General features: G+C 42.2%; 1 protein-coding gene across 3 annotated transcripts in view; it reads left to right on the forward strand.

The window, feature by feature from the left end:
- The window catches only part of PRKACA (protein kinase cAMP-activated catalytic subunit alpha), a 218956-nt gene that overhangs the window by 142346 nt on the left and 51241 nt on the right, over window positions 1–25369 (forward strand). For all 3 annotated transcript variants that reach the window (XM_053718058.1, XM_053718056.1, XM_053718057.1), the window contains 2 exons: window positions 2593–2719; window positions 17835–17930. In XM_053718058.1, the coding sequence (XP_053574033.1) occupies window positions 2593–2719; window positions 17835–17930 (223 nt within the window). The remainder of the gene's footprint in view (window positions 1–2592; window positions 2720–17834; window positions 17931–25369) is intronic.

Raw genomic sequence — 25369 nt, forward strand, 5'->3', positions numbered from 1 at the left:
TTGGGCTATGTCCTTGCTCCATCTACCTCACCTGGTCATGGTTGGCCAGGTTTTTGGAGTATTTTTTACTCTTTGCCACAGAGTGGCCCATGTCAACCGGGGGGTAGCCGTGTGGCTTGAGCCCTCAAGGGTTGTTGGTTCATACCCAGCTGCTGGCTCTGGATGTCCAATTTCTGGTGCGCCTTAGGGTTGCATTCCCATGGTCAGCTTGCCAGTGTTCCCGTGGATTCCCTGCTCTGCAGGAAAATGGGTTGGCTGTGCCTCTGCTTGGCAAGCTACTTGTAGGGGGTCTTTTTCTAGGACATCTGTATTGGGAATTTCACTTTCCATTAGCCGGTGCCTTCGGACCTTGAGGACAGTTGTTGCCCTTCCAGCATCATCCCTTTTCTTTAGGGGATATTATCCTCCCTGTGGAAATGGAGTCCATGTTTGGGGCTTCTCCTGGACAGGAGGCAGAAAGGTGGGATTGGTTCCCCCTGGGGTCTTGCTGGATCCAAGCAGACTTGTTGGGCCTTTATTTTGATAGATCCTTAAGTCTACGGCCTTGTTGTCTGTTTCAGAGTTGGGTTGCACTTGTGCTCTGTGGGGATGGCTGTGCTATCCTTGCGCTCGTTCCTGTACCTGTTTCGGGATTCTTTTGTTTCCCTGTCTTGGATTCCGGAGGCTGGGTTGGTCCAGCTGAGTGTGGGTCTGCAGGTCAGGATGGCTGAGTGGTCTAAGGAACTGCGTTCGCGCAGTTTTCTCTGGATGTGTGAGCTTGTTGAGTCTATCCTGTTAGCTTAGTCTGCTAGGGTATAGATTCTCCTTGCAACTTGCTCCATTGATTAGAAGATGGTTTTCTCTTCCTTCGGGTTCTGAGAGTATACTCTCCTTCTCGGGGGACCTCGATTGAGGTTTTTGTGTTACCCCTTTTCAGGAACCTGTGTGTAGGTCCAGCGACTTAGGTTGCCTGGAACGTGCCCTCTGTATGGGGGTTGCTTTTGCAGTCTGTTTCTTGCTTGACTTCTTCTTCCTCGCAAGTACCCTCTGTGTCATCCTGTTGTGGACTCTGTTCTCAAACACAGGGTTTTTCACCTGGGTTTATTACACACTTTTTCATGGTCGAATACCTTGGTATTCTATGGCTGGACTGAGAGGACTTTGCCTCTTCCGTTGCATTCCGTGCTTGCAGGATATTGGGGAGATGTCTGTTCTATCTCTGTGCCCGGTCTTATCCGGGTTTTGCTTGGTATAGGTGTGGGTTTGTGTGAGCTGGGCTCACTCTTGGAGGTGTTCCTTTTTGTATTAGGGGACCTTTCGGTTTCCTTGGTTCTCCTTTGCCTTGTCCCCTTGGGGGTTTTCGGCTGGTGTCTCCATTTGTGGAGATGAGCGGTGGGGGACCGTTTGTTGAGCGACAGTGTCTCCTGGAGGACTGTTGGCTCAGTCGAGTCAGTTTGCAGTCTCTAATTTAGTTTGGTTTCTGGACTAACTGTGAGTCAGTGTCACTGGGGCTTTTCCTCTTAAACTTTTCTCAGCTTCTGATGAAGCGTTTTTTTTTTTAATTGTGTAGAGGTTCAGGCCTGGTGCCCTCAGTATGGGCCGCCTATTTTACCCTCCCGTCTTGGCATTCAGTGTCCTCTATAGCTTGGGTTTTGTTTTACCAAAAGTAATGAATGCAGCTGTGGACTCCATTTAAGAAGAAAAACATAAATTATGCTTACCTGATAATTTGCTTTTCTTCTGATGGAAAGAGTCCACATCTCCCCACCCGTAATTTATGTGGGGCGTCCATATATCTTCTGGCACCTTTCACCCTGATATTTCTTCTACTGTTCCTTGTTCCTCGGCAGAATGACTGGGGGATGAGGGGAATGAGAGGAGTATTTAAGCCTTTGGCTGGGGTGTCTTTGCCGCCTCCTGGTGGCCAGGTTCTTATTTCCCAAAATTAATGAATGCAGCTGTGGACTCTTTCAATCAGAAGAAAAGGAAATTATCAGGTAAGCATAATTTATGTTTTTTAATAGTATTTTCAAAAACAGGGCTTTCATTTGTGAGAGTTGACATTCGCTTTAAATTAGCAGATAGACCATTATTGAAACTTACAAATGAGAAACTGTTTAGATTGCCTTAAAGAGGGACATGAAACCCAAAACTTGTCTTTCATGATTCAGATAGAGCATACACTTTTAAATAACTTTCCAATTTATTTCTATCTGATTCATTTTATTCTCTTTTTTAACCTTTGTTGAAAAGTATACCTATTTGGGCTTAGAGGTTGCTGATTGGTGGCAGCATACAAATGCCTCTTGTCATTGGTTTTCAGCTAGTTCCCAGTAGTGCATTGCTGCTCCTTCAATAAAGGATACTAAAAGAATGAAGTAAATTAGAAAGCTGTTTAAAATTAAGTATTCTCTGAGTCATGAAAGACAAATGTTGGGTTTCATGTCCATTTTTTTTTTTTTTAACTAGTTGGGTTATAGTTGTATTTTGCTAAGAATTGACTAGGTGACATCAATCGTGGTCTTCTGTGCTGTTTGTAGTGAATACAATATTTGAATTATTCCTTACCCTGTGCAAGGAGACACTGTCTCATCCTTGGTTCTCTTTCTACAGTGAACCTCACGCCCGCTTCTATGCATCCCAGATCGTATTAACTTTTGAATATCTGCACTCCCTGGATCTTATATACAGAGACCTGAAGCCAGAAAATCTGCTTATAGACCAACAAGGTTATATACAGGTAACTTGCTTTGTCTGTCAGCACGTAAACTGTACGAGCCTACACACTATATAATGTGTACACTAAGTGATGGCCACTTATAGGCATATGCATTTGTTTCCTGACCTTTCGGGTTACATGCTGGTCTTAGGCTTCTACAATTTCACACAGTGTCCATATATAAAGCCAGGTGTAAAACACAGGGTTCCTGGTATCACAGACTGTTTCATACAGGCACATAAAATACATTTCATGCACCTCCCTTTAATCATGGGCGCTGCCATTATGGAACCTAAGTTACACTGCAGTGATCTGAAGGAGACTTACTGCACATGTGCAAACAGGTCAGCACTGGAATGTACTAAAAGCTAGATTTCAATATGGCGGCACCCATGACTAGAGGGAGGTGGGGAATAACCTCAATACGATGATTATAAAATGTATTTAGTGTCTCTCTAAGTCTTCCTAGGCTTCCCCCAAATGTTAAACAAAGACCATTGCTATCCTCGATGTGCTTGCATGACATGATAGCCCCACTAGGTACTTACATTTAGGTTTCCATTGGGATTATTCTTTCCCTCCTTCACAAGTTCTTCAGACCCCAACTAGTCATTTGTTTACATTTGTGTAGGGAACAGCAATATTGTTGATAGTCTATTAATAGGAAATTTGTATGAAACTCTGAACTTAAGCAATTTTAGAACTATTAACTTAATACTGTTTTCGGTTGACGGCTATCTTGCTATATGTATGTATGTATCATAGTTTACTACAGAAGTGATTATTCCTCTGTTACTCAAACTGTAGGAATTTCACCATAAAACATGCAATTGTGAGACATTTTGATTTACTTCTGTTATCAAATTTACTTTGTTCTCTTGCTATCCTTTAATTGAAAAGCATACAATGCATCACTGGGAGCAAGTGCATTGCTGCTCTGGAGTTGACTTTAAGTATATGTTTAACCCCTTTGGAGGTATATGCAAGGCAAAGTTTAGTAGTAGAATGCTCTAAAACTGTGGAGCATTTTTCTTTTTGCACTTTTATGTCCCATTAAAGGGACATAAAACCCAAAAAACATTCTATCACAATTTAGAAAGAGCATGCAATTTTAAACAACTTTCCAATTTACTTCTACAATCTAATTTGCTTCATTCACTTGATATCCTTTGTTGAAAAGCATATCTAAATAGGCTCAGTAGCTGCTGATTGGTGGCTGCACATAGAAGCCTTGTGTGATTAGCTCACCCATGTGCATTGCTATTTCTTCAACAAAAGATATCTAAAGAAAGAAGCAAATTAGATAATAGAAGTAAATTGGAATGTTTAAAATGGTATTTGAATTATAGAAGAAAAAATTTGGATTTCGCCCATTTAAGTCAATACTGTGTTTGTTTTGTCACTGAGGGGTCAAAGACTTGAAGTTGTTAGCGATTAGCCGGCCTTAAAAGGACTTAAAATACATTTTGAATTTACTATACAATGTTTAATTATACTTAAACAAGAAAACAAAACTACGTTTTACAATATGCTTTCATTTTTTAATTTTGTCCTATTTTCCTTTCATTTCTTTTCGAATTCCTGTAAAAATTAGAAATGCATTCTCCTGACTGCAGAACCAATCCCTGCTACATTCTATTTAGTAATTGCACTTAGCTCATTAAATTCTGTTCCTAACTTGCCTTAGCAGAAGGGAGGTAATAAGATGCTTTTAAAACATTTGGTTAAGCTGTCCTTTTGCAATGTAGGGTGTATTATTTTATATACATTTTATGACCAAAAGTATGTGGACACCTAACCATCGTATCTTGATGAGCTTATTGGACATCACATTCCAAAACAACGGGCTTTTAAAGTGGTCAATTTTCATCAGTGAGTGCCCGGTTTTTAAAAATACTTTAAAAACAGGGGCACTTTCATTGATGAAAATTAACATTGCACTGGATTTGAAGAAATACTTACCTTTTACTCTTGCAAAGCCGGATCAACGATCCCCCTCTTTCTTCCTGCTGTAGACCACAGCAATGACGAAACTGGCTTCCTCCAATCACAGCCAGGCATCATGAGCTGGATGCTCTGGGGTGCAAGCCATGATTGGAGGAAGCCGGTTTTCGTCATTTCTGACGTCAGTACAGAGGAACTGAGGCTGAGATCAGCGATACGGTTTTGCAGGAGTAAAAGGTAAGTATTTCTTCAAATCCAGTGCAATGTTAATTTTCATCAATGAAAGTGCCCCTGTTTTTATAAGTGTTTCTCCAACATTGGTGTGTCCGGTCCACGGCGTCATCCATTACTTGTGGGAATATTCTCTTCCCCAACAGGAAATGGCAAAGAGCACAGCAAAAGCTGCCCATATAGCCCCTCCTCAGGCTCCGCCCCCCAGTCATTCTCTTTGCCGCTCTGAACAAGTAGCATCTCCACGGAGATGGTGAAGAGTATGTGGTGTTTAGTTGTAGTTTTTTATTCTTCTATCAAGAGTTTATTTTAAAATAGTGCCGGTTTGTACTATTTACTCTAAAACAGAAAGGGATGAAGAGTTCTGTTTAAAAGAGGAGTATGATTTTAGCAGCAGTAACTAAAATCAATTGCTGTTCCCACGCAGGACTGTTGAGCCCAGAGAACTTCAGTTGGGGGGAACAGTTTGCAGACTTTTCTGCTCAAGGTATGACTAGTCCATTTTCTAACAAGACTGTGTAATGCTAGAAGACTGTCATTTTCCCTCTTGGGGATCGGTAAGCCATTTTCTCTTGTTAAGTGTATCCAGTCCACGGATCATCCATTACTTATGGGATATATTCTCCTTCCCAACAGGAAGTTGCAAGAGTCCACCCACAGCAAAGCTGCTATATAGCTCCTCCCCTAACTGCCATTACCAGTCATTCTCTTGCAAGTCTCAACATAGATAGGAGGTCGTGAGAGTCTGTGGTTTTTTATACTTAGTTTATTTCTTCAATCAAAAGTTTGTTATTTTTAAATGGCACCGGAGTGTGCTGTTTATCTCAGGCAGTATTTGGAAGAAGAATCTGCCTGCGTTTTTTCTATGATCTTAGCAGACGTAACTAAGATCCAGTTGCTGTTCTCACACATTCTGAGGAGTAAGGTACTTCAGAGGGGGAATGGCGTGCAGGTTTTCCTGCAAATAAGGTATGTGCAGTAAAATATTTTTCTAAGGAATGGAATTGACTAAGAAAATACTGCTGATACCGAAGTAATGTAAGTACAGCCTTTAAATGCAGTGAAAGCGACTGGTACCAGGCTGATTGATAGAGATATATGCTAAGGTATGTGCAGTAATATATTTTTCTAAGGAATGGAATTGACTAAGAAAATACTGCTGATACCGAAGTAATGTAAGTAAAGCCTTAAATGCAGTGATAGCGACTGGATCAGGCTTATTAATAGACATACATACTCTTATAAGAATGTGTTTTAAAACGTTTGCTGGCATGTTTAATCGTTTTTTAACATATGTTTGGTGATAAAACTTATTGGGGCCTAATTTTTCCACATGGCTGGCTTAAATTTTGCATAGAAACAGTTATAGGGAAGGTAATCCACAGCTCAGCTGTGGCAGTTTTGTTGTGTCTGTTTAAAAAAATGTCGTTTTTTTTTATTTTTTTTATCTGTTTTTTGCATTAAGGGGTTAATCATCCATTTGCAAGTGGGTGCAATGCTCTGTTAACTTATTACATGTACTGTAAAAATTTCGTTTAATTTACTGCCTTTTTTCACTGTTTTTCAAATTTTGACAAAATTTGTTTCTCTTAAAGGCACAGTAACGTTTGTTATATTTGCTTGTTAACTTGATTTAAAGTGTTTTCCAAGCTTACTAGTCTCTTTATTAGTTCTAACATGTCTAACATAGAGGAGGCTCTGTGTTTATTATGTTTAAAGCCATGGTGGAACCCCATTTTAGAATGTGTACCAGATGTACTGATTTCATGTTAAACAATAAAGATCATTTTTTGTATTTAAAAACATTATCACCAGAGGATTCTGTCGAGGGGGAAGTTATGCCGACTAACTCTCCCCACGTGTCAGACCCTTTGACTCCCGCTTTAGGGACTCACGCTCAAATGGCGCCAAGTACATCAAGGGCACCCATAGCGTTTATTTTACCAGAGGATTCTGTCGAGGGGGAAGTTATGCCGACTAACTCTCCCCACGTGTCAGACCCTTTGACTCCCGCTCCAGGGACTCATGCTCAAATGGCGCCAAGTATATCAATGGCGCCCATAGCGTTTATTTTACAAGACATGGCAAAGGTTGTGTATAATACACTGGCAGCAGTATTAGTCAGACTACCTGAAATTAAAGGAAAGCAAAACAGCTCTGGGGGTAGATACAGAGCATACAGACGCTTTAAGAACCATGTCTGATACTACCTCACAATATGCTTAGTCTGTGGGTGATATTTGTGACTCAGGGAAGATGATTTAACCTGATTCTGATATTTCTACATTTAAAATTTATGCTTGAGAACCTCCACTTGTTGCTCAGGGAGGCTTTAGCTGCTCTGAATGAATGTGTACAATCGCAGTGCCAGAGAAATTGTGTAGACTGGATAAATAATATGCAGTGCCGGTGTGTACTTATGTTTTTCCAATACCTAAAGAGGTTTACTAAAATTTTTCATAAGGAATGGGATAGACCAGGTGTGCCGTTCTCTTCCCCTCCTATTTTTTAGAAGAATGTTTTCTAATAGTTGCCACCACACGGGACTTATGGCAGACAGTTCCTAAGGTGGAGAGAAGAGTTTCTACTCTAGCTAAGCGTACCACTACCTCTGGCGAGGACTGTTGTGCTTTTTTAGATCCAATGGATAAAAAATGTTTATTCAACAAGGTTTTATCCTGCAGCCCCTTGCACGCATTGCTCCTGTCACTGCTGCTGCGGCGTTCTGGTTTGAGTCTCTTGATGAGGCTTTACAGGCTCCATTGGATGAATATATTTGACAAGCTTAGAGCACTTAAGCTAACCAATTCCTTTGTTTTCTGATGCCTTTGTTCCTTTGACTAGACTAACGGCTAAGAATTCTGTTTTTTACTATACTGGCGCGCAGAGCGCTATGGCTTATATCATGGTCAGCTGTCGTGACTTTAATAAATAAGCTACTTAACTTCCCTTCAAGGGGCAGACCCTATTCAGGCCTAGTTTGAAGGAGATTATTACTTATATCACTGGAGGAAAAGATCATGCCCTTCCTCAGGACAGGTCCAAATCAAGGGACAAAAAAGGCCTAATTTTCGTGCCTTTCGAAAATTCAAGGCAGGTGTGGCATCAACTTCCTCTAAGGCAAAATAAGAAGGAACTTTTGCTCAGTCCAAGGCGGTCTGGAGACAACCGGACCTGGAACAAAGATAAGCAGGTCAAGGAGCCTGCTGCTGCCTCTAAAACAGCATGAGGAACGGACCCCTATCTGGTAACGGATCCTATAGGGGGCAGACTTCATTCTTCGCCCAGGCGTGGGCAAGAGATGCCCAGGATCCCTGGGCATTGGAAATTATACCCCAGAGATATCTTCTGGATTTCAAAGCTTTCCCCCCCCAAAAAAGGGGAGTTTTTGCCTTTCACATTTATCTGCAAACCAGATAAAGAAAGAGACATTCTTGCATTGTGTATGTGACCCATTCAGTTCCAATAGAGGAACAGGGACACAGTTTTCCTCAAATCGGTTTGTGGTTCCCAAGGTAAGGAAACCTTCAGACCTATTTTGGATCTAAAAGATCTTAAACAAATTCTTTAGAATTCTATCATATAAGATGGAAACTATTCGTACCATCTTAACTATGATCCAGGAGAGTCAATAGAGGACTACAATGGATTTGAAGGATGCTTATCCTCACATTACGATGCATAAAGATCACCATCGGTTTTTCAGGTTTGCCTTTCTAGACAGGCATTACCAGTTTGTAGCTCTTTCCTTTGGGTTAACTACAGCCCCTAGAATCTTTATGGAGGTTCTGGGGTCACTTTGGCGGTCCTTAGGCCGCGGGGCATAGAAGTGGCCCCTTATTTAGACGACATCCTGATACAGGCGTCAAACATCCAAGTTGCCAAGTCTCATACGGACGTAGTACTGGCATTTCTGAGATCGCATGGGTGGAAAGTGAACAAGGAAAGAGTTCTCTATCCCCAATATCAAGGGTTTCCCTCCTAGGGATTCTGATAGATTTTGTAGAAATTAAAATTTACCTGACGGAGTCCAGGTTGTCAAAGTTTCTAAATTTCTGCCGTGTTCTTCATTCCATCCACGCCCTTTGGTGGCTCAGTACATGAATGTAATCGGCTTAATGGTAGCGGCAAGGGACATAGTACCGTTTGCACGCCTACATTTCAGACCACTGCAACTATGCATGCTCAGCCAGAGGAACGGGGATTACACAGATTTGTTCTCCTGTTAAATCCGGACCAAGAAACCAGAGATTCTCTTCTCTGGTGACTATCTCGGGTCCATCTGTCCAAGGGTATGACCTTCCGCAGGTCAGATGGGACAATTGTTACAACAGATGCCAGCCTTTTAGGTTGGGATACAGTCTGGAACTCCCTGAAGGCTCAGGGATAGTGGACTCAGGAGGAGACCCTCCTTCTAATGAATATTCTGGAACTGGGAGCGATATTCCATGCTTTTCAGACTTGGCCTCAGTTAGCAACTCTGAGGTACATCATATTTCAGTCGGACAATATCACGACTGTGGCTTACATCAACCATCAAGGGGGAACAGAAGTTCCCTAGCAATGTTAGAAGTCTTAAAATAATTCACTGGACAGAGACTCACTCTTGTCTAAAAGCTATCCCTATCCCAGGTGTTGAGAACTGGGAGGCAGATTTTCTAAGTCGTCAGACTTTTCATCCGGGGGAGTGGGAATTCCCTCCGGAGGGGTTTGCACAAGATCAAGCAGGAGAGTGCTTTGGTGCTTTTGACAGCGCCTGCGTGGCCACGCAGGACCTGGTATGCAGATCTGGTGGACATGTCATCCTTTCCACCACGGTCTCTGCTTCTGAGACAGGACCCTCTACCTCAGGGTCTTTTCAACCATCTAAATATAACTAATCTGAGATGGACTGCCTGGAGACAGAACGCTTGATGTTATCAAAGCATGGCTTCTCCGAGTCAGTAATTGATACCTTAATACAGGCATAAAAGCCTGTCTCTAGGAAAATTTAACATAAGATATGGTGTAAATATCTTATTGTTATGAATCCAAGGGTTACTCATGGAGTAAAGTCTGGATTCCCAGGATATTATCTTTTCTCCAAGATGATTTTGAGAAAAGGGTTGTCAGCTAGTTCTTTAAAAGGACAGATTTCTACTCTGTCTATTCTTTTGCACAAGCGTCTGGCAGGTATTCTAGACGTTCAGGCATTTGGTCAGGCTTTGGTTAGAACCAAGCCTGTGGTTAAAAATGTTGCTCCGCCATGGAGCTTAAAGCTGGTTCTTAAGGTTCTTCAAGGAGTTCCATTTGAACCTTTTCATTCCATAGATATCAAACTTCTATCTTGGAAAGTTCCTTTTTGGTAGCTATTTCCTCGGCTCATAGAGTCTCCGAGTTATCTGCGTTGCAATGTGATTCTCCTTATCTGGTTCTCCGTACGGATAAGGTAGTCCTGTGTACCAACCTGGGTTTTTACCTAAGGTGGTATCTAACAAGAATATCACTCAAGAGATTGTTGTTCCATTCTTGTATCCTAATCCTTCTTCAAAGAAGGAACGTCTATTACACAATTTGGACGTGGTTCGTGTTTTAAAGTTTTACTTACAAGCTACTACAGATTTTCATCAAACATTCACCTTGTTTGTTGTCTATTCTGGACAGAGGAGAGGTCAAAGGACTTCAGCAACCACTCTGTCTTTTTGGTTAAAAAGCATAATTCATTTAGCTTATGAGACTGCTGGACAGCAGCCTCCTGAAGGGATTACAGCTCATTCTACTAGAGCTGTGGTTTTCACTTGGGCCTTTTTTAAATGTGGCTTCTGTTGAACAGATTACAAGACGGAGTCTTGGTCTGCGTTTCATACTTTTTCAAATTTAACAAATTTGATACCTTGCTTCTTCGGAGGCTATTTTTGGGAGAAAGGGTTTTTTACAGGCAGTGGTAACTTCCGTTTAAGTACCTGCCTTGTCCCTCCCATCATCCGTGTACTTTAGCTTTGGTATTGGTATCCCATAAGTAATGGATGATCCGTGGACTGGATACACTTAACAAGAGAAAACATAATTTATGCTTACCTGATAAATTTATTTCTCTTGTAGTGTATCCAGTCCACGGTCCGCCCTGTCACTTTAAGGCAGGTAATTTTTCCATTAAACTACAGTCACCACTGCACCCTATGGTTTTCCTTTCTCTGCATGTTTTCGGTCGAATGACTGGTAATGGCAGTTAGGGGAGGAGCTATTTAGCAGCTTTGCTGTGGGTGGACTCTTGCAACTTCCTGTTGGGAAGGAGAATATATCCCATAAGTAATGGATGATCCGTGGACTGGATACTCTACAAGAGAAATAAATTTATCAGGTAAGCATAAATTATGTTTTCTTAGACTCCTAACAGAATGAAGGCTTATTATGGGCTATACACTGGTTGACACTCTTGTGGGCTAAATCGATTGCTTTATTTAAGTTTTTTATGAAGTTTGAAGTGATATTTCTAAACTTTTAGTGTTGGGGAACGTTTTTAGGCGCCAGGCAGTTGTTTAGACACCTTCCCAGTCAGGAAGGGCCTTTCACTATAGTAGGCAGAGCCTCATTTTCGCGCCATAATTGCGCAGTTTCGTTTGGATGCAGTGCATGCAGCTGCATGTGAGAGGGTCTGGTGATCGTTGAAAACGTTCCTGGAAGGCTTAATTTGGTATCGTATAACCCCCAAGGACAGGTGAAGTCGCAGCAAACGCTGTGTCTGGGGCTGTAGTGGGGTTAAAATTGCTAATTGATTAGATCCGGTTTCCTCATTTAAGGGGTTAAAAGCTTGAAAATTGGGGTGCAATACTTTAAAAGCATTAAGACACTGTGGTGAAAATTTGGTAAAGATTGGATATTTCCTTCATAGTTTTTCACACATTCAGAAATAAAGTGTGCTCTGTTTAACATTTAAAGAGACAGTAACGGTTTTGTTTAAAAACGTTTTTTTTTGCATTATTAGCCTGCTTAAGCCTGTTTAACATGTCTGTACCTTCAGATAGAACATGTTCTGTATGTATGGAGGCCAAGGTGGTCCCCCCTTCAAATGTATGTGATAATTGTGCCATGGCGTCCAGACAAAGTAAGGACAGTACTGTCACATTTAATAAGGTTGCCCAAGATGATTCATCAAATGAAGGTAGTGGGGATAGTTCTTAATCCTCTCCTTCTGTGTCAATACCAGTTATGCCCGCGCAGGCGATCCCTAGTACATCTAGCGCGCCAATGCTTGTTACTATGCAACAATTAACGGCAGTCATGGATAATTCCATAGCTAATATTTTATCCAAAATGCCAGCATTTCAAAGAAAGCGTGATTGCTCAGTTTTAAATACAGTGGAGCAAGAAGGCGCTGACGATAATTTATCTGTCATACCCTCACACCAGTCAGAAGTGGCAGTGAGGGAGGTTTTGTCGGAGGGAGAACTTTCTGATTCAGGAAGAATTTCTCAACAGGCAGAACCTGATGTTGTGACGTTTAAATTTAAGTTAGAGCATCTCTGCGCATTACTTAAGGAGGTGCTAACTACACTGGATGATTGTGACTCTTTGGTCATTCCAGAAAAATTGTGCAAGATGGACAAATTCCTAGAGGTCCCGGTGCACCCTGATGCTTTTCCGATACCTAAAAGGGTGGCGGACATAGTGAATAAGGAGTGGGAGAAACCAGGCATACCTTTTGTCCCACCTCCTATATTTAAGAAATTGTTCCCCATGGTCGACCCAAGGAAGGACACATGGCAAACAGTCCCTAAGGTTGAGGGGGCAGTTTCTACGCTAGCCAAACGCACAACTATTCCTATTGAGGACAATTGTGCTTTCAAAGATCCTATGGATAAAAAATTGGAGGGTTTGCTAAAAAAGATTTTTGTTCAGCAAGGTTACCTCCTCCAACCACTTTCGTGCATTATTCCTGTCACTACTAGAAAAGTCGCTCAATAAGGAGACTCCATATGAGGAAGTCATGGACAGAATTCACGCACTTAAGTTAGCTAATTCCTTTATTTTAGATGCCGCTTTGCAATTAGCGAGATTAGCGGCGAAAAATTCAGGGTTTGCAATTGTGGCGCGCAGAGCACTCTGGCTAAAGTCTTGGTCAGCGGATGTATCTTCCAAGACAAAATTGCTTAATATCCCTTTCAAAGGTAAGACCCTTTTTTGGGCCAGAATTGAAAGAAATTATTTCAGGCATCACTGGGGGGAAGGGCCATGCCTTCCCACAGGATAGGCCTTTCAAGGCTAAGAATAAGTCAAATTTTCGTTCCTTTCGTAATTTCAGGAACGGACCGGCTTCTAACTCTGCAGCCTCTAGACAAGAGGGTAACGCTTCCCAGGCTAAATCAGCTTGGAAACCAATGCAAGGCTGGAACAAGGATAAACAGACCAAGAAGCCTGCTGCTGCTACCAAGACAGCATGAAGGGGTAGCCCCCGATCCGGGACCGGATCTAGTAGGGGGCAGACTCTCTCTTTGCTCAGGCTTGGGTAAGAGATGTTCCGGATCCCTGGACACTAGAAATAGTCTCTCAGGGTTATCTTCTAGAGTTCAAGGAACTTCCTCCAAGGGGAAGGTTCCACATGTCTCGCTTATCTTCAAACCAAATAAAGAGACAGGCATTCTTACATTGTGTAGAAGACCTGTTAAAGATGGGAGTGATACACCCAGTTCCAACAGTGGAACAAGGTCAGGGGTTTTACTCAAACCTGTTTGTAGTTCCCAAAAAAAGAGGGAACTTTCAGACCAATTCTGGATTTAAAAATTCTAAACAAATTTCTCAGAGTTCCATCGTTCAAAATGGAAACCATTCGAACAATTTTACCTACAATCCAGGAGGGTCAATATATGACTACCGTGGATTTAAAGGATGCGTACCTACATATTCCTATCCACAAATATCATCATCATCAGTTCCTAAGGTTCGCCTTCTGGACAATCATTACCAGTTCGTGGCTCTGCCGTTCGGTTTAGCCACTGCTCCCAGAATTTTCACAAAGGTGCTAGGGTCCCTTCTGGCGGTTCTAAGACCGAGGGGCATTGCACTGGCACCTTATCTAGACGACATTCTAATTCAAGCGTCGTCTCTTTCCAAGGCAAAGGCTCATACAGATATTGTTCTAGCCTTTCTCAGATCTCACGGGTGGAAGGTGAACGTAGAAAAGAGTTCCCTGTCTCCGTCAACAAGAGTTCCTTTTTTGGGAACAATAATAGATTCTTTAGAAATGAAGATCTTCCTGACAGAAGTCAGAAAGTCAAAGCTTCTAAACGCTTGTCATGTTCTTCACTCTATTCTGCAGCCTTCCATAGCTCAGTGCATGGAAGTAGTAGGATTGATGGTTGCAGCAATGGACATAGTTCCTTTTCATCTAAGACCATTACAACTGTGCATGCTCAATCAGTGGAATGGGGACTATGCAGACTTGTCTCCCCAGATTCAAGTAGACCAGTTAACCAGAGACTCACTCCGTTGGTGGTTGACTCAAGATCACCTGTCTCAGGGAATGAGTTTCCGCAGACCAGAGTGGGTCATTGTCACGACCGACGCCAGTCTATTAGGCTGGGGCACGGTCTGGGACTCCCTGAAAGCTCAGGGTCTATGGTCTCGGGAAGAGTCTCTTCTCCCGATAAACATCCTGGAACTGAGAGCGATATTCAATGCTCTCCGGGCTTGGCCTCAACTAGCGAAGGCCGGATTCATAAGATTCCAGTCAGACAACATGACAACTGTAGCTTACATCAACCATCAGGGAGGAACAAAGAGTTCCTTGGCGATGAGAGAGGTATCCAAGATCATCAAATGGGCGGAGGATCACTCCTGCCATCTATCTGCAATTCACATCCCAGGAGTAGACAACTGGGAGGCGGATTATCTGAGTCGTCAGACTTTCCATCCGGGGGAGTGGGAACTCCACCCGAAGGTCTTTGGCCAGTTAACCCAATTATGGGGCATTCCAGACATGGATCTGATGGCGTCTCGTCAGAACTTCAAGGTTCCTTTCTACGGGTCCAGATCCAGGGATCCCAAGGCGACTCTAATGGATGCATTAGTGGCGCCTTGGTTGTTCAACCTAGCTTATGTGTTTCCACCGTTTCCTCTCCTTCCCAGGCTTGTAGCCAGGATCAAACAGGAGAAGGCCTCGGTGATCCTGATAGCTCCTGCGTGGCCACGCAGGACTTGGTATGCAGACCTGGTGAATAGGTCATCGGCTCCACCATGGAAGCTACCTTTGAGACAGGATCTTCTAGTACAAGGTCCATTTGAACATCCAAATCTAGTTTCTCTGCAGCTGACTGCTTGGAAATTGAACGCTGGATTTTATCCAAGCGTGGATTTTCAAATTCAGTGATAGATACTTTGGTACAAGCCAGAAAACCTGTGACTAGAAAGATTTACCATAAAATATATCTGTTGGTGTGAATCCAAGGGATTCTCCTGGAGTAAAATTAAAATTCCTAAGATTCTTTCCTTTCTCCAAGAGGGTTTGGATAAAGGGTTGTCAGCTAGTTCTCTAAAAGGACAGATTTCCACTTTATCTGTCTCTGCTTTATCTGTTTTGTTACACAAACGCCTGGCAGCTGTGCCAGATGTACAAGCTTTTGTACAGGCTTTGGTCAGAATCAAGCCTGTTTACAGACCCATGACTCCTCCTTGGAGTCTAAATTTAGTTCTTTCAGTTCTTCAAGGGGTTCCGTTTGAACCTTTACATTCCATAGATATCAAGCTACTATCTTGGAAAGTTCTGTTTTTGGTTGCTATTTCTTCTGCTAGAAGAGTTTCTGAATTATTTGCTTTGCAGTGTGATCCACCCTATCTGGTGTTCCATTCAGATAAGGTCGTTTTGCGTACTAAGCCTGGTTTTCTTCCAAAAGTTGTTTCCAACAAGAATATTAACCAGGAAATAGTTGTTCCTTCTCTGTGTCCGAATTCAGTTTCAAAGAAGGAATGTTTGTTACACAATTTAGATGTAGTTCGTGCTTTAAAGTTCTATTTAGAAGCAACAAAGGATTTTAGACAAACCTCATCTTTGTTTGTCGTTTACTCTGGTAAGAGGAGAGGACAAAAAGCTACTGCTACCTCTCTTTCTGGCTGAAAAGCATTATCCGATTGGCTTATGAGACTGCCGGACGGCAGCCTCCTGAACGAATCACAGCTCACTCTACTAGGGCTGTGGCTTCCACATGGGCCTTCAAGAACGAGGCTTCTGTTGATCAGATATGTAAGGCAGCGACTTGGTCTTCTCTGCACACTTTTGCCAAATTCTACAAATTTGATACTTATGCTTCTTCGGGGGCTATTTTTGGGAGAAAGGTTTTGCAAGCCGTGGTGCCTTCCGTTTAGGTAACCTGATTTGCTCCCTCCCTTAATCCGTGTCCTAAAGCTTTGGTATTGGTTCCCACAAGTAATGGATGACGCCGTGGACCGGACACACCAATGTTGGAGAAAACAGAATTTATTCTTACCTGATAAATTACTTTCTCCACGGCCCGCCCTGGTTTTTTAATCAGGTTTGAAAAATTTCTTTCTCTATACACTACAGTCACCACGGCACCCTATAGTTTCTCCTTTTTTTTTTTTTCTCCTAACCGTCGGTCGAATGACTGGGGGGCGGAGCCTGAGGAGGGGCTATATGGGCAGCTTTTGCTGTGCTCTTTGCCATTTCCTGTTGGGGAAGAGAATATTCCCACAAGTAATAGATGACGCCGTGGACCGGACACACCGTTGGAGAAAGTAATTTATCAGGTAAGCATAAATTCTGTTTTTTAAAAACCGGGCACTCATTGATGAAAATTGACCTTCACTTTAATATGGCGTAGCAACCACTTTGCAGCTATAACAGCCGTCATTCTTCTGGGATAGTTTTCCACAAGAGTTTGGACCCATTCTGCCAAAAGAGCATTTGGGAGGTCAAGCACTGGGGGGGATCACACCCTGGCACAGAGAGCAAAAGAGGCAGCATTCGACTGTCCCTGGTCAGGTCAATATATAAGAGAGCGAAGGAACAGGGGTCTTAATCGCAACATTTAAGTTGTGGGAAGGGAGGGAGTTAGGCACCATCTGCCACGGAGATTTTCTTCCAGTATGAACAGGGAGTTACGAAAGGGGTATAGTATCCTATTTCTCACTTGTGGGGATATATATAAAAGATAGGGTTCCCACTTGTGGATAAAGGCCTTAAATCTTTTCTCCAAATCTCCCCGTACATCTGTCAAGCACCTGATTGTGTATTGCATGCAGTAACTACCCAAAGGGAGGAGCTTTATCAGTCACCCAGTGTTGCAAAATCAGTCTCCTAGTAAGAAGTATAACCGAGTAGAGAAATTTCTGATGTCGCGGTGTAACCTCAAAGTCATGCAGAAAGATAATATTGGTTGGTGTGAGGATTACCCCATAGCCCAGGACCTTATGCAGCCAAAACTTAAGCCTACCCCACAGTCTAACAAGTTTGGGACAGTCCCAGATAAGGTGGGTAATGTCAGGGGATGAGTGGGAACACTTAATGCAGCTATCTATTGCTTGTGGTACCATTTTAGCTTTGAGCTTCTCTCGAATACGTAGAGAGAGTGGCCATGTGAACTTTTGAGAAACTTTCGATTAGGTCAGGCATGGTAATTGATAAATCTCTTGTCCCTTGCCATTTGTTATGAATTGTTTGTAGAATCGGTTGTTCTAGGTGGGTTGCTATTTCATTTTATATGTTGGTAATAGAATGTGAGCCTTGGAAACAGGGCCTATTTTTATTGCGACTCTTGGCATGGACATGCAGTCATAATTGACTATTCGAAATTAAGATGTGTAACAAGCATTCGTCTTAAAGGTATATGCTTTTAAAAATACTTGATAAAAGCTTACCATGTAAATAACTGTAAAAAAAAAAAATATAGAGTGAGCCTTTCTGGCCTACAGAGAGATTATTTCCTTAAAGTACACTAAGTTTTAAAACCATTTAACCTATTATTTTCAGGTAACAGATTTTGGCTTTGCCAAGAGGGTGAAGGGTAGGACTTGGACTCTCTGTGGAACGCCAGAGTACCTCGCGCCTGAAATCATCCTTAGTAAGGTAAGTGGGACCTCTATGACTCAGCAACATGTTTTCTATAGCAGGATTTAACAATTTGTGTTTCTACGTCACATAAAAGTAACCATTGTTTTAGCAACTCTTAAGACTTGTTTATATATAAATCCCTAAACACTGTAGCTGTTCTGTACCTAAAAAACCATTACAAATTCAGAACAATAGATGAAATTGTTGGGCAAAACAAGATTAACAAGAGCTCTCAGTACAGAGAGGTGCTCATAGAGGCCTGTTACTATGATCTGTTGGCATTTTCCATAGACTTTTGTTTATATATAAATACTAGTTCAATAGGAGTTGATGGGCCGTCTTAGGAGGATTTAGCATTTGCATGTTGTTGGTTTAGAAGAAATATTATAGTTAATACTTATTCATAAGGCGGAATTCTAAGTAAAATATGATACGGCTGATTCCATTACTGGGGGGAGGGCATTAAACTAGTTTTTTTACATGCTTCTTATGTTTTTTTAAATTTTTTAAAGCGGTTTAAAACATACCTTCACTTAGCGTAGCTTGCACATGCTCACATACACATCAGCCTATCTTGTGCATGTGGCCATATGTGCATTTACAAGTCTAGGCTACTGGATATGACATCATAAAGCTTCTCAAAAAGACCAGGGTGTGTAAGCTTTAGAACCTAATTTTCAGGCTTTATGAGTAATTGATAGAAATTATACAGGTGTCTTGTCGGAAAGTTATATTTCTATATTTTCTCACTGAGATTCCTAGTATTGAAATCAAATAGTGATAATTAAAAGGCCATTATTGTCGGAAAATGGCATGCTCTAATTTGTAAAAACATGTAATGTTTTGACTATTGACCCTGCTCTACTGTGTATATAACCCCCGAAAGAGCTCAAACACACATAAGTTACGCTTGGGACCAGTAGTGCACTACTGGTCCCATGTGGAACACTCTGCTGATCCAATCAGCAGCACTAGTTGCACATCTGTTATCTGTCCAGGAGTAGTCAAGCTGTTCTATTATTGTAATGAAAGGTAAAATTGGTGTATACCTTACAGTAACCATGGTGCAAAAACAAAATCATTGTTATGACTTATACCAGCTGCAGAGTATAAAATGTATATATGAAATAGCTGGTTTTGTGCTTTCAAACCACAGCCTTTAACAATTGGTTGAGCTTGCAGGTAATATCAGATATAATTTATTACTTGGTGTACACAAACTTGCTTCCTTATCTTATATTTGTCTGTAAACCAAAGCTCAATACTTAGAGAGAACAATGGAAAATTATAATTTCTCTTGTAAGATGTATCGAGTCCACGGATTCATCCATACTTATGGTATATTCTCCTTCCCTACAGGAAGTGGCAGAGAGAGCACCCACAGCAGAGCTGTCCATATAGCTCCTCCCTTAGCTCCACCCCCCAGTCATTCTCTCTGCCTGCTTAACTGCTAGGAAGGGCAAAGTGAGTGTGGTGACAAAAATGTTAGTTTTTATTTTCTCAAGCAAAAGTTTGTTATTTTAAATGGTACCGGTGTGTATTTACTCTCTGGCAGAAAAGGGATGAAGATTTCTGCAAGGAGGATGATGATCTTAGCATTTTGTAACTAAGATCCACTGCTGTTCTCACAAGGCCTGAAGAGTACAGGAAAACTTCAGTTGGGCGAACAGTTTGCAGGCTAAACTGCATTGAGGTATGTTCAGTCTATTTTTTTCTAGACAGACTGTGTTATTTCTAGAAAAGGCTGGCAATATCCCCATGAGGGAAAGGTAAGCTGTATTCAGTAAAAGAGGAATCCAAGCTTGCATAAAGGGCTCATAATTACTGGTGACACTAATAGGAAAAAACGTTTTGGTTTAATTACAAATAAAACGTTTTTTGAGGGACTTTAAGGGGTCTCCAGAGATTCCTGCTGTATTTGAAGGCTGTAAAGAAGTTTTTTTCCCCCACAAATTGTTCCTAAAGGGCAGGTAGGCGCCACAGCAGAGCTGTGGCAAGGTGCTGAACGTTATTTTACCGGTTTTGAAGTTTTTTCAATCCGGTTTTTACATTAAGGGGTTAATTGTTTATTTGCATAGTGGTGCAAAGTTACTAAGGATTTATGATGCTACTGTAAAAATTTCGTTGTGTTTACTGCTTTTTTACACTGTTTTGCAGAGTTTGTGCAGCTTTTTTTCTCTTAAAGGCACAGTACCGTTTTTGTTTAAAGTGTTATTTACTTTGATTAAAGTGTTTTCCAAGCTTGCTTGTTACATTACTAGCCTGTTTAACATGTCTGACACCAAGGAAAATCCTTGTTCTATGTGTTTAGAAGCCATTGTGGAACCCCCTCTTAGAATGTGTCCCACTTGCACTGATATGTCTATAAATTATAAAGAACATATTTTAGCACTTAAAAATATTGCAATAGATGATTCTCAGTTAGAAGGAAATGAGGGTTTAGCATCTAGCTCTCCCCAAGTGTCACAACCAGTAACGCCCGCACAAGTGACGCCAAGTACCTCTAGTGCGTCTAATTCATTTACTTTACTAGACATGGCCACAGTTATGAATAAAACCCTCACAGAGGTTTTCTCTAAACTGCCCGCTTTACAAGGAAAGCGTGACAGCTCTGGGTTAAGAACAAATGCTGAGCCGTCTGACGCTTTAGTAGCCGTATCCGATATACCCTCACAATGTTCTGAAGTAGGGGTAATGGATTTGTTATCTGAGGGAGAGATTTCTGATTCAGGAAAGACGTTCCCTCAGACAGATTCTGACGGCCTTTAAATTTAAACTTGAACACCTCCGCTTATTGCTCAAGGAGGTATTAGCTACTCTAGACGATTGTGACCCTATAGTGGTCCCAGAGAAATTGTGTAAAATGGACAGATACTTAGAGGTTCCTGTTTACACTGATGTTTTTCCAGTCCCTAAGAGGATTGTAACTATTGTTACTAAGGAGTGGGATAGACCAGGTATTCCGTTCGCTCCCCCTCCTGTTTTTAAGAAAATGTTTCCCATATCTGACACCATACAAGACTTGTGGCAGACTGTTCCTAAGGTGGAGGGAGCTATTTCTACTCTTGCTAAGCGTACAACTATACCTATCGAAGACAGTTGTGCTTTCATAGATCCTATGGATAAAAAATTAGAGGGTCTCCTAAAGAAATCTTTTGTTCATCAAGGTTTTCTTCTCCAACCTATTGCATGCATTGTTCCTGTAACTACTGCAGCTGCTTTCTGGTTTGAAGCTCTAGAAGAGGCTCTTCAGGTGGAGACTCCATTAGAGGATATTATGGATAGAATTAAGGCCCTTAAGTTGGCTAATTCTTTCATTACAGATGCCGCTTTCCAAATGGCTAAATTAGCGGCAAAGAATTCCGGTTTTGCCATTTTAGCACGCAGGGCGTTATGGCTTAAGTCCTGGTCTGCTGATGTGTCATCAAAATCTAAATTGTTGAACATCCCTTTCAAATGAAAGACCCTATTCGGGCCTGCACTGAAAGAAATTATTTCAGACATCACTGGAGGGAAAGGCCATGCCCTCCCTCAGGATAAAACAAATAAGATGAGGACCAAACAAAATAATTTTCGTTCCTTTCTGAACTTCAAGGGTGGTCCCGCTTCAGCTTCCCCTGCAGCAAAGCAAGAGGGGAATTCTGTCCAATCCAAATCAGTTTGGAGACTTAACCAGGCTTGGAACAAAGGTAAACAGGCCAAGAAGCCTGCTGCTGCCTCTAAGACAGCATGAAGGGGTAGCCCCCGATCTGGGACCGGATCTAGTAGGGGGCAGACTCTCTCTCTTTGCTCAGGCTTGGGCAAGAGATGATCACGATTCCTGGGCTTTAGAAATTGTGTCCCAAGGATATCTTCTGGACTTCAAAGACTCCCCCCCCCCCCCCAAGGGGGAGATTTCACATTTCTCAATTGTCTGCAAGCCAGACAAATGAGAGAGGCGTTCTTACGCTGTTTTGAAGACCTACATACCATGGGAGTGATCCGCCCAGTTCCAAGAGCGGAACAAGGGCTAGGTTTTTACTCCAACCTGTTTGTGGTTCCCAAAAAAGAGGGAACTTTCAGACCAATCTTGGATCTCAAAATTCTAAACAAATTCCTCAGAGTACCATCTTTCAGGATGGAGACTATTCGGACTATTCTTCCTCTGATCCAGGAGGGTCAATATATGACTACCGTGGATTTAAAGGATGCGTATCTACACATCCCTATTCACAGAGATCATCATCAATTCCTCGGATTCGCCTTCTGGACAGGCATTACCAGTTTGTGGCCCTTCCCTTCGGGTTGGCCACGGCTCCCAGAATTTTCACAAAGGTGCTAGGGTCCCTTTTGGCGGTTCTAAGGCCGCGGGGTATAGCAGTGGCGCCTTATCTAGACGACATCTTAATTCAGGCATCGACTTTCCAGCTAGCCAAGTCTCACACGGACATTGTGTTGGCTTTTCTGAGATCTCACGGGTGGAAGGTGAACATAAAAAAAGAGTTCTCTCTTCCCTCTCACAAGAGTTTCCTTCCTAGGGACTCTGATAGACTCGGTAGAAATGAAAATATTTCTGAAGGAGGTCAGAAAATCAAAACTTTTAATCACTTGCCGAGCTCTTCATTCCATTCCTCGGCCATCAGTGGCTCAGTGTATGGAGGTAATCGGACTCATGGTAGCGGCAATGGACATAGTTCCCTATGCCCGCCTACACCTCAGACCACTGCAACTATGCATGCTCAAACAGTGGAATGGGGATTATGCAGATTTATCTCCTCAACTGCATCTGGACCAAGAGACCAGGGATTCTCTTCTCTGGTGGTTGTCTCAGGACCACCTGTCTCAGGGAATGTGTTTCCGTAGGCCAGAGTGGCTCATAGCAACGACAGATGCCAGCCTGCTAGGCTGGGGTGCAGTCTGGAAATCCCTGAAAGCACAGGGCTTATGGTCTCTGGAGGAATCTCTCCTCCCGATAAACATTCTAGAACTGAGAGCGATATTCAATGCGCTTCAGGCGTGGCCTCAGCTTGCTGCAGCCAAATTCATCAGATTTCAGTCGGACAACATCACGACTGTAGCCTATATCAATCATCAAGGAGGAACATGGAGTTCTCTAGCTCTGATGGAGGTAACCAAAATAATCTGATGTGCGGAGAATCACTCTTGCCATCTCTCAGCAATCCATATCCCAGGGGTAGAGAACTGGGAGGCAGATTTTTTAAGTCGTAAAACTTTTCATCCGGGGGAGTGGGAGCTCCATCCGGAGGTATTTGCCCAGCTGACTTAGCTATGGGGCACACCAGAATTGGATCTGATGGTGTCCCAACAGAATGCCAAACTTCCTCGTTACGGGTCCAGGTCCTGGGATCCCCAGGCGGTACTGATAGATGCTCTAGCAGTGCCCTGGTCCTTTAATCTGGCTTATGTATTTCCACCATTTCCTCTCCTCCCACGTCTGGTTGCCAGAATCAAGCAGGAGAGAGCTTCGGTGATTCTGATAGCGCCTGCGTGGCCATGCAGGACTTGGTATGCAGACCTGGTGGACATGTCATCTGTTCCACCGTGGACTCTGCTAATGAGGCAGGACCTTCTAATCCAAGGTCCGTTCACGCATCCAAATCTAATTTCTCTGCGTCTGACTGCTTGGAGATTGAACGCCTGATTCTATCAAAGCGTGGTTTCTCTGAGTCGGTCATTGATACCCTGATTCAGGCTAGAAAGCCTATTACCAGGAAAATCTATCATAAGATTTGGCGAAAATATCTTTGTTGGTGTGAATCCAAGGGTTACTCATGGAGTAAGATTAGGATTCCTAGAATTTTGTCCTTTCTCCAAGAAGGATTGGAGAAAGGATTATCAGCTAGTTCCTTAAAGGGACAAATATCTGCTCTGTCTATTCTTTTACACAAACGTCTGGCAGATGTTCAAGCATTTAGTCAGGACTTGGTCAGGATCAAGTCTGTATTTAAACCTGTTGCTCCGCCATGGAGCCTAAACTTAGTTCTTAAAGTTCTTCAAGGGGTTCCGTTTGAACCTATGCATTCCATAGATATTGAGCTTCTATCTTGGAAAGTTTTGTTTTTAGTAGCTATCAATTCCGCTCAAAGAGTTTCTGAGTTATCTGCTTTACAGTGTGATTCACCTTACCTAGTTTTCCTTGCAGATAAGGTGGTTTTGCGTACCAAACCTGGGTTTCTTCCTAAGGTTGTTTCTAATAGGAATATCAATCAGGAGATTGTTGTTCCTTCTCTGTGTCCTAATCCTTCATCAAAGAAGGAACGTCTGTTGCACAATCTTGATGTGGTTCGTGCTTTAAAGTTCTATTTACAAGCAACTAAAGATTTCCGTCAAACATCTTCATTGTTTGTTGTTTATTCTGGTAAACGGAGAGGTCAAAAGGCTACGGCTACCTATCTTTCCTTTTGGCTGAAAAGCTTCATCGATTTGGCTTATGAGACTGCTGGCCAGCAGCCTCCTGAAAGAATTACTGCTCATTCTACTAGAGCAGTGGCTTCCACATGGGCTTTTAAAAATGAGGCTTCTGTTGAACAGATTTGTAAGGCGGCGACTTGGTCTTCGCTTCATACTTTTTCCAAATTTTACAAATTTGATACTTTTGCTTCTTCGGAGGCTATTTTTGGGAGAAAGGTTCTACAAGCAGTGGTGCCTTCCGTTTAAGGTACCTGGCTTGTCCCTCCCTTCATCAGTGTCCTAAAGCTTTGGTATTGGTATCCCATATAAGTATGGATGAATCCATGAACTCGATACATCTTACAAGAGAAAACAGAATTTATGCTTACCTGATACATTTCTTTCTCTTGTGATGTATCGAATCCACGGCCCGCCCTGTCTATTTAAGACAGGTAGTATATTTTTATTTTAAAAACTTCAGTCACCCCTGCACCCTATAGTTTCTCCTTTTTCTTCCTAGCCTTCGGTCGAATGACTGGGGGGTGGAGCTAAGGGAGGAGCTATATGGACAGCTCTGCTGTGGGTGCTCTCTCTGCCACTTCCTGTAGGGAAGGAGAATATCCCATAAGTATGGATGAATCCGTGGACTCAATAAATCACAAGAGAGAGAAATTTATCAGGTAAGCATAAATTCTGTTTTTAGAAGTTATCTCTTCTATACCCCACCAGGAGTGAAGTTTCTTCTGCTGGCTGTTTACATTGCCTGTCAATAGGCTGGACTTAAGTCTAGAAAATTTCAGTATAGGTGGGGATACTGCAGGCTAAATCGGCTATTTCAAATGCTGAAATAATGGTCAACGAGCCACTTGTAAACAATGTAATACACCCCAGCAGGTAAAATGGATCATTTGGAACAAATTAAAGGGGAGAAAAAAATTGTGTAAACTATCCCTTTAACATGCTTGCGTCAGAGCCAACATCAATTGATAGAAAATGCTTTCTCAATCCCAGACAGAGATTTTATTATTATTAATCTATCAGATCTGCGTATGGTAGATAAATAA

The sequence above is a fragment of the Bombina bombina genome, chromosome 6 (genome assembly GCF_027579735.1).
Source record: "Bombina bombina isolate aBomBom1 chromosome 6, aBomBom1.pri, whole genome shotgun sequence".
In the NCBI taxonomy this organism is placed as follows: Eukaryota; Metazoa; Chordata; class Amphibia; order Anura; family Bombinatoridae; genus Bombina; species Bombina bombina.